General features: G+C 56.0%; 1 protein-coding gene and 1 long non-coding RNA gene across 5 annotated transcripts in view; one reads left to right on the forward strand and one right to left on the reverse strand.

The window, feature by feature from the left end:
• The window catches only part of LOC105527773, a 1719-nt gene extending 1614 nt beyond the window's left edge, over positions 1 to 105 (forward strand). The window contains exon 3 of the long non-coding RNA XR_001004267.1: positions 46 to 105. This is a non-coding gene — a long non-coding RNA (uncharacterized LOC105527773). The remainder of the gene's footprint in view (positions 1 to 45) is intronic.
• The window catches only part of LOC105527772 (DNA dC->dU-editing enzyme APOBEC-3A-like), a 6154-nt gene extending 1191 nt beyond the window's left edge, over positions 1 to 4963 (reverse strand). For 2 of the 4 annotated variants that reach the window (XM_011964210.1, XM_011964212.1), the window contains exons 1-3: positions 4937 to 4963; positions 2031 to 2177; positions 38 to 332 (exon numbers count right to left, since the gene is read on the reverse strand). In XM_011964210.1, coding sequence (XP_011819600.1) covers positions 38 to 332; positions 2031 to 2177; positions 4937 to 4963 — 469 coding nt within the window. Of the gene's footprint in view, positions 1 to 37; positions 333 to 2030; positions 2178 to 4331; positions 4531 to 4936 lie in introns of those variants that run through there. The other 2 variants (XM_011964211.1, XM_011964213.1) reach the window with 1 other exon arrangement.
• Positions 4964 to 9421: the final 4458 nt, after the last annotated feature.

Below are 9421 nucleotides of genomic sequence, written 5' to 3' on the forward strand. Positions count from 1 at the left end.
CCACCCACCCCACCCCACCCAAACCTTCCACTCTTACCCTCGTAGGTCATGATGGAGACTTGCGCCCCAGCATCCCGCAGCGTTCGCAGTGCCTCCTGATACAGGGAGTCGTAATCATAGATGCGGGCAGCGAAGATGCGCAGTCTCACGTGTGTGTTCTCCTGAAGGAACGCACGCACTTGCTCGGCACAGCCCCAGCTGAAGCAGGGGCTCCAGGAGATGAACCAAGTGACCCTGTACGTCTGGGCCGGGTCCAACTGCCAAGAAGGAACCTGGCCCAGGAAGCACAGCTCCGCATGGCAGCCGTAAACACCATGGAGAAGATTCTTAGCCTAGAAAAGGAAACAGAGTGTGAGGTGATGTGTGGTGAACAGGGAGGGAGGGCCAGGACCAGGTGGGGCTGGGGAGGCGGGGGCCTCCAGCACAAAATTAGAGGGGTCGCCCAAACCCCAGTTACTAGGATGCATGATTTTCTCTGCAGTATTAAAAATATCAAATGTTATGCAGAAATCCCAAGATAAGCAAAATATTGTCCATTAAATACAAACAGATCAGGAGCAATGAGGTTTGATTTTGCCCCAGCTCCGATATACACGGGACGGCACTCTCCTGTCAGTCTTTATTAAAATCTTGGTTTTATTTGTCATGATCCATTTGTATTAAATTTGCCTTTTAAAATATTGCGTTAATTATTAAATTAAAATGTGTTTTATCTAATTACTGAGCATTTGGAGCCCCCTTCAATTTTGTACCCAAGGTCAGAGGCTTCAGGAACCTCACCCCAGGCCCAGCCCTGCAGGGAGAGGCTACAGAGATGGGACGGGGAGGAGGAGCCGGTGGAGCCCCGGGGTCATTGGCCTGATGCCCCTGAGTGAGTGTGGTTCTTTCAAGGGGAGATTGACCTGCTCTACTCATCAACTCTCCTACTGCTATCCCATCTTGGGCCCATTATTCTAGAAGCTTCTATTCTGTGCCACAACCTGTGCTGAGCCCAAATGTGATATAGACTTAGGCCAAAAGGCCTTCCACCAAAAGTAGTGGGAAAGGGAAGACCAGCAGGACTCACTCCAACATGGGAAGGTCCCTGGGACATGGGATAATTGTCATTATCATGACTTACAGAAATATGGTGTTTACCCCAAACTTCAGAGAAAAGGATTTTCCACTAAGACTAGGAACTGGTCAAGCTGGGGACAGCAGGGCAGCAAGGACTGTGATTGTGATGGGGACAAGAACAGGGAGGGACTCCATTCAGAGGGGACGCATGGTGGAGTAGATGACACGGTTTGTGCTGAGAAGGAGCTGTGGGTCATTCCTGGGGGAGTCCCACTGCTTAGGCAGTGATGGAGACTGGCACCCTTCAAAGGATGTTCTAAGCAGTGTGTGTGGGTCCAGCAAGGCCCACATTGAGCTCACAGAGCCCAGAGAAGCCCCCAGTTTCCAGCACCAGAGCCAAGCAGAAACTGGCCTCTCCAGACAGAGGCTGTGCTGGGTAGGGTCCAGGGAATAAAGTCCCGCGGGCTCAGGGCCCCTCAGCCTGACCTGGCCCAGCTCCTCCCCAAATGCTGGACATCCCTGCATCCTGACATGAGGCCTGTTCTGGCCTTGCTGTGGACTCCACCCTGGGCAGGACAGAACCCCTGATCAGCCTCTCCTGCCTCAGTCTCTCTCCCTGCAGGATGAGGCCAAAGAGCAGGCACAGGGGCATCCTGGCCTTGTGAGTCAGGTAGGCCCTGAGTCCTCAAATCCCACAGTTCCGAATCGCTCCTGGTGGGAGCTGTGTCCGTGAGGGGATCCTGGGAGGCTCCTCAGGAAGCACTTTGCCATCAGGCAGACTCTACCCCACCTGGCCATGGAAAGTCACTGAAGCCGAAGTCTTCCCCAACCCCAGGGCCAAGCAGCAGCAGCTGCAGGAAGCACAGGTGACAGACACCCTGCGGGACACCACAGGTACCACCCAGAACCTTCTGCCTATGCGTGTCCATGGATTGGGAGGGCCCAGCCTGGATGCAGGTGGCTGGGTTGGTCACCTTGTTGCGTAGAAAGCCCCTGTGCTCATCCATCGGAACCCAGGTGCCATTGTCCAGGCGCTCTACCTCGTAGCACAAGTAGGTCTGGTGGCGTCCAATGCCATTGTTAAAGTTGGAAGTGAATGTGCATGGATCCATCAAGTGTCTGTGGACAGCAGGGGGAAAGCCCAGAGGAGGAAGAGCCCTCCTGGACGGCTCTGCCTCCTCCTCCCTCCCCACACTTCCTCCCTTGCACCCCACCCTCCTTCCCCCTGCTCCCCACATCCCTTAGCACCACCTCCAAACCTCCCCCTCTGACCCCTTCTGGGGCTCACTGGGAGATCACTGCAGCCCTGCGGCCTGTGTAAGCCTTGTCAGGGTCTCCCCAGGGTCAGCTCAGTGTGCTTAGTCCCTCTCCCTGGGGTAGAGCTGGGTCTCCTTCCCTGGCCTCACCATGCACCCCTGCCCTGGCTCAGCTCTCTCTCAATCCCTGCTGGAGATGGACCCGCTGGGGTTTCCTCCTGCTTGCAGGGTTAACTCCTACCACATCCAGCATCAGGACAGTGACACTCCTGAGGGGGATTACTGGGGAGAGGAACCTGTCGGGACTTCTTTTCGGATAATTCATAGGATTTTCCACATCCGTTAGGGTGCCCTGAGGTCTCCCAAATGTGCTTCTCAGGCAGTTGAGATGGGGCAGTTCAGGACTCTTGGGCTGGAAACACCAGCCCCACCTTGAAGGCCTCTCCCAGCCCCTCACTATGCATCCTGACATAACCAGAATTAGAAAAATCTCTGTTGAGGCAGCAGCAAAAGAAAGAAAGAGAGAGAGAGAGAGAGAGAGGGAGGGAGGGAGGAAGGAAGGAAAGAAAGAAAGAGGCCGGGTGTGGTGGCTCACGCCTGTAATCCCTAAACCTTGGGAGGCTGAGGCGGGTGAATCACAAGGTCAGGAGATCGAGACTATCCTGGCAAACACGGTGAAACCCTGTCTCTAAAAAATTAGCTGAGCGTGGTGGTGGGCACCTGTAGTCTCAGCTACTCGGGAGGCTGAGGCAGGAGAATGGTGTGAACCCTGGAGGCGGAGCTTGCAGTGAGCTGAGATGGTGCCACTGCACTCTAGCCTGGGCAACAGAGCAAGACTCCATCTCAAAAAAAAAGAAAAAAGAAAAAAGAAAGAAAGAAAGAGAAGGGGAGGGGAGGGGAAAGGAAAGGAGAAGGAAAGGAAAGGGGAGGGGAGGGGAGGAGGGGAAGGGAAGGGAAGGGAAGGGAAGAAGGAAGGAAGGAAAGAAGGAAGGAAGGAAGGAAGGGAAAGGGGAAGGGGAAGAAAGAAAGAAGAAAGGAAGGAAGGAAAAGAAAGAAGGAAAGAAGGAAGGAAGGGAAAGAAAGAAGGAAAGAAGAAAGAAAGAAGAAAGAGAGAGAAAGAAAGAGGAAGGAAGGAAAAGAAAGAAGGAAAGGAAAGAAAGAAAGAGGAAGAAAGAGAAGGAAGGAAGGAAGGAAAGAAAGAGAGGGAAAGGAAGGAAGGGAAAGAAAGAAAGGAAGAAAGAAAGAAGGAAGGAAAAGAAAGAAAGGAAAGGAAAGGAAAGAAAGGAAGGAAGGAAGAGAAAGAAAGAAGGAAAGAAAGAATTGAAAGAAAGAAAGAAGACAGAAAGAAAGAAGGAAAGGAAGGAAGGAAAAAGAAAGAAAGAGAGACAGGAAGGAAGGAAAAGAAAGAAGGAAAGAAAGAGGAAAGAAAGAAAGAGGGAGGAAGACAGAAAGGGAGAAAGGAAGGAAGAAAGGAAGGGAAAAATCTCTGTTCACTACCATTTCGAATAGACCTAGGTATGAATCTGGGCTCTGCCAGTCACTTGCTTTGTGTTCTCAAGAAAAGGAAACAAGACTTCCTCATGGCAAAATGGTCCTACAAGAAATCCCCTTTTCTTAATATTAGGGAGAATGAGATGACACTGAACATAAAAGGACTTAGGCCAAGTCCAGAGACACGGAACATTTGCAAGAAATAGCAGATGCTCATTTAAAGACAAGTGAGGAGAATCCCCTCTCCAACCATCTTCACTGGCTGGGGCACAGCACCATTATCTACCGGGATTTTCAGGCTCCCTGTGCACCTGCCCCAGGAGCTGAAAGGAGACCTGGAATTGGTACCGTTGGAGGATAGACCAGCTCTGGGACCAAAACTGGGAACCTAGAGCAAGAGGCCAAGTCCAGAGAGAGGGTCAGGAGGAAAAGAGAAGCCCTAGGGGTTTGAGGATGAGAGGTGAGTGCTCATCAGAAAAGCTCGAAGAGGAGGTGAGGCGCAGAGGTGCTCAGAGGGGCTTCCCATACCTGAGCCTGGGTGCTGGGTTGCCGTCCACGTGCTTGTCTCTTCTGGGTTCCTGGTCTATGTCCTCCCGCTCCTGCGACTTGCTCAAGGCGTGGTGTTGCTATCTTCACCAACATTCTCTTAGGATTCGAGAGCCTTAATATATCATCAAAGCGACCTGGAAGCTGCTGAGTCAGTGATACCCTGCCCCACCCCTTCTCCAACTCAGGCCACGCATGCCACCTACGTCAGCATCAGAACAAGGAAGTTCTCTGCCATGCCTTTGGGCAAGCTTTGGTTTTGATGTGCCCACTCTGACAGTTGACCCACCGGACACTGTGGAGTGACAATGGGGATGTAGACCCAGCCCCACTTTGCTCCCTTTGGGCCGCAGGAATCTGGAAGGCAGGAGACCAGGGGGCAGGTGAGAGGACAGATATCCACACCTTGGAGAAAGGCCCTGAATAACACTCAGCACCCCAGAGAGCAGGCTCAAGGGCAGCCACCCCTATGTCCTCCTCCCCTGCGGCCAGTGCAGGATGTGCCCGGTCCAGGCTCCCTGGTACCTGCTGCATCCTGGGCTGTCTGTTAGCGTCCTGCGTCTTCTCTGGCTGTAGAGATGGGAGATGAGCAGGTCCTGCATCCTCCTATGCATCAGTGTACCTAATAATTGTAAACTAGAGTGAGGAGTGTTTTCATCCCCATTATCCAGAGGAGATGCTAAAGGCTCTGAAAGGTACCTAGAGGTCCAGCCCCTCCCAGCAAACAGAGTCCCCAGCAGGGACACATCCCCCCTCAGAAGGGCCACTCTGTGCCCTTTCTCCCACCTCTGGGCCCTGTAGAAATGTGAGGGACACTGTGCTCCTGCCCCAAGTGAGCCCCCGAGTCCTGGCGGCAGGTCTGGTGCTATCCTTTCCCGGGTGCACCCGCTGCACGCAGCACAGCTGCCCCTAGAAGGTGCCGGCCCTGTGGGCCCGGGGGCTGCCCCTTGTCCTGCCTAATCCCCTGTCCTGGCTCTTACTAGACCCCCGTGTCCTTGGCCAGCTGTCCCATGCAGGGGAGTCCACGTCCTGGGGACAGTCCCACCCTGGCCACTCAGACTGAGCACAGCTCCTCACCCTCCCAGGCCGGCCAGTGCTTGCTGAGGTGGAAACCTCAGAGGAAGGTGGGAGCGATCCTCCCTCCTCAGCAGTGTCCCTGTCATCTTGGTGGGCGCCACTCCTCATGGACAGACCAGAAGAGGCCCTGTTCTCTGCCGTGAGGACCCCTCCAATTCTGTCTCCCGACGTTGGACTCCTCTAGTCAAGAAGATGTCCCCTGGGGGCTGTCAACTCCCATTTGAGTCTGGGGTGGTTCCGGTGTGAGCTCATCTTGGTGTGTTGTGTGAGTCTGACCAGAGACCTCCCTTCCCAGTTCACACTCGAGGCACACCCTCGAGGTACGCCCCGTGGTACCCACAGCCCACCTGGGCAGAGACCGCACCTGTACCAACTTTGGGGTTCCCAGACATAGATGGGCTGTGGTCCTTGCTCATGTTCCCCCACAGGCCTGTCCTTCCTCAGGGGTGTCATCCCAATCCAGCCAGCTCTGCTCTCAGCCCCAATTACTTCCTGTGCCCTGTGGGACTGTGGGAGGACCCAACCCTTCCCCCTTCCCCAACCCTTCCCGGTGGCTCCTGCTGCCCAGAGCAATGGCCTTTCCCCTGGCTTAACCTGCATCAAATGCCCCTGGAGCAAATACAGCCCTGGACCCACGGCCAGGACAGCCCACACATGAGCTTTCTACAGGGAGACCCAGGACAGCTGCATCACGGGACAACGCTTTGCTCAGCATCCCTGGGGCGTCTCCTGCGCCTCCTGCCTCTGGGTCCTCAGCCTTGGGTTCCAGGGTCTCCCCAGCTCACCCACCCTGGGCACATCCTCCTCCCTGTTGCTCCTGCCAGCCCAGGCCCCACTGGACTCATGACTGCCCCATGCCTGCTCCCCTCTCTGATCCAGACAGGTCTAGATCTTCCAGAATGTCTCCCAATCTGTAAAATCCACTTTACGGCCCATCACAGAAACAGGCATTGTCTGTTTCTCCTTCTAGTTTTACACACCAGAAAGGTTGGACTATCAGCACACCTGCACATCTGTGAACCTTCTCATTTGATGACAAAGATGGCCTCAGACTAAAATGTTCAAAGCAAATTGGGGCCCAGGTACTGTCCAGTGTTCAATTCTCAGTAACTCACTGTATAAGCCATGCACCCAGGCAGGGCTCCAGAGAGGAGAGAAGACAGGGTGTTGGGGGGTCCCCACCAACAGAGAGGGAGGCCAGGACCCTCCCTGGCCAAGGGTGGACAGAGGGAGACACTGGTTGGGCATCTTCTGCCCAGACATGAGTGGGGAACAGTCTCAGTCTAGCCCCCGGACCCAGGAACTTCCATACGGCATACAACCTGGACCCTCTGAGTGAGCTCCCCAGAGACTTATGTGCCCCACCCCCTGTCCGTGCCCGCACCAACCACACCTACATCCTTCTGTGCACTAGGGCCTGACTCTCTCCGGGCAGGAATGTCCCAGACACAACTGGCCCCTTCCTGGTCCCCCTGTAGCCGGGGCGGGGCAGGGTCTGTAAGGCGACAGGGGAACCCGGGGTGGTTAAGAGTGTGCACCTTTCCTAGGCCAGCTGTGAGGAAGACGGAAGGAGATTCCACCCTTTCCTGGGCAAGAACAGCCCCTCCCCCATTTCTGTCCCTGGAACACCGGCTGAACAATCCATGTGATGAATGTGAAAATGGGATAAAATACCAGGTCTTGCTGGAGTTTCCACAGGAGCCTGGGGAAGTTCCAAGGGGAGAAGAAGCTGGATCCCCAAGCGGGAGGCAGGAGAACGGCCTCCTTAACAGGCACAAGCTTCCCTGGGATTTGCCCAGGTCCCCTGTAGGGAAAACTGGGAGCAAGTGCCCCGTGAGAGGGACAGACCAGGGCAGAGGGACCCTGAAGCAGTCCCTGATGGCTGGGCCACTCAGATCATGTCACCCTGGGACAACAACAGAGGTCCCGCTCGGGTCTGGAGTCCATGCTGCTGTGTACGAGGTCCCGGCTCTGCCACCACTGTGGGGCCCCGACCCCTACAGCCCAGAGGAACCACAGGCTGCCAGTTCCTAGCCCTGGTCTCAGCAGTCTCATGGGGCTGTGTCCAGTCCCCTCCCCTGGACCCACAGGGCTCGCAGGTCATAGGCAAAGCTCTGAGATGAGACCCAGGGAAGCCAGGAGTCTGAGGAGCTCGGGACTGAAAGGACTCCCTGCCCCTGTGCACCGCCCCCAACAGAGTGACGTGACAAAAGACCCTTCCTTGGGATACCCCAGACACACCCGGATGCCCACTTCAGCACTGTCCACGGAGCAGGGTGAAGGGAGAACCTCAGAGTCCACCTGCTCCTCTGGCTTTGATTCTGGGCTCTGGCAACAGCCCTGCCCTCCTCATCCTAAAGCAAGTGATCAAAACAGCCAAAGGATCTCTCCAGGCAAAGGGGCCAAGCTGGGGGCAGACAGAGGGTGGGGGGGAGGGAGGTGGAGGGGTGGCTGCACCTGCCCTTGGACAAGGGACAGCGCTCTCCTCCCAGGGTGGGGCCCTCTGTCCCCCGTGCCCCCCCTGGCGTGGCCTCTTTGCCCAGAGTGACTGTACGTTGTCCATTTTTCAGCCACTTGCTTTAAGGGGTGGAGCTGGGGCTGTTGTCAGAACCCAGAAATGAAAACGAAAGGATTGGGGTTGATGACGTGCCTTCGCCATCACTCTTCCCGGTAAGAATTGCTGCAATCCTCTGACTTGGGGCAGAGCTGAGGCAGACACCTGGGTGTGTCTGGGAAACCCTGGGGAAGGTTCCTTTCTGTCCCGTCGCTGTCTGTGTGTGCTTGTGTGTCTGCATCTTTGCCACCAGAAGGGGTTGGGCCTGTTTGCTCATGAGCAGCTGTCGACGAGGCCCACTGTGTGCCACATATGCGGCTCCCGAGGTCCTGAGATGGAAGCCCCCACTGTATCCACCACCCCGCGGGGCAGAGAAGGAGCCCAGAGAAGGAGGAGGGGCGTCCCGCCTCGTGGAAGGCCAGGAATCGGAGAGAACAGTGTCCCTTGCGCTGGGGCAGCACAGTGGGGTCCCTCTCTCCCTCCCCCACCGCCACGTTGCTGGTCAGCCTCCTCCTGCTCCAGCCCTGGCTGCCAGGGCCGGCCCCCACCTTCTCTATGGGGTGGGATGCTGGTGAGCCACATATTCCCAGGAGGACCCTCAGCACAGAATGAGCCCTGGACGGTAGATACGTGTGATTGACATCACTCACTTCACCAGCCCATCTGCTCCCTCCCTTCCTGATGCAGCCGGAGAGGGGCAGAGACACAGACATCCCAGGAGGGAAACCTTCTAGAAGAACCTACTTGACATGCCTGGTATCCTTGGCTCCCAGACAAGTCTGGACTACTGATCCCACATGGTAGAAAGGACCCTTCCGCAAGATACTCGCAGACACAGCCAGATGCCCCATAGAGAAGGCGGTGGGCAGGTCCTCGTGGTCCCGGCCCCACCCAGTCCTCCGAGCGAAGCACCCACAGCTGTTTCTGCTCCTTGGCCTCCGACACCCCAGTGGCATCCCCAGAGGGCCTGGGCTGCCCCTGCACCGTGGGCTCTGGGCCAGTGAGAGCCGGGGGCCTTGCTCTCGGCACCACCCTCCTCCAGGGGTGGAGACCCAGGCCTTGGCTCCATGAGCTCCTAGGTCTGTTTCTGGATGCAGCTCAGCTCATCTCCCTCTGCTGTGCACACAGTAAGTGCCCAGCATGTGCACCATGGCTCAAGTTGAGGATGTAGGAGTCTGAGCTGGGAGGAAGGGCCTGGCTTCCGCCTCTGGCTCTGGATGGAGAGGGCACCAAGCTCATCGTGTCACTTGGCCGTTCATTCATGCTGGGCAGAGGTTCTCTCACAGGCTCCTGTGTTTACCGTATGATGTCTTCTGCTGTGCAGAAATTTCAAATATAACCCAGTCAAATATATCAGGCTGTCTTCCCTTGGGCTCACACCTAAGGTCATGGCTGCTCCGCCCTTCCTAAGTGTAAAAATTCTTACGTGTCTCTCCACGGT

This window comes from Colobus angolensis, unplaced genomic scaffold, assembly GCF_000951035.1.
Source record: "Colobus angolensis palliatus isolate OR3802 unplaced genomic scaffold, Cang.pa_1.0 Scaffold65, whole genome shotgun sequence".
NCBI lineage: Eukaryota > Metazoa > Chordata > Mammalia > Primates > Cercopithecidae > Colobus > Colobus angolensis.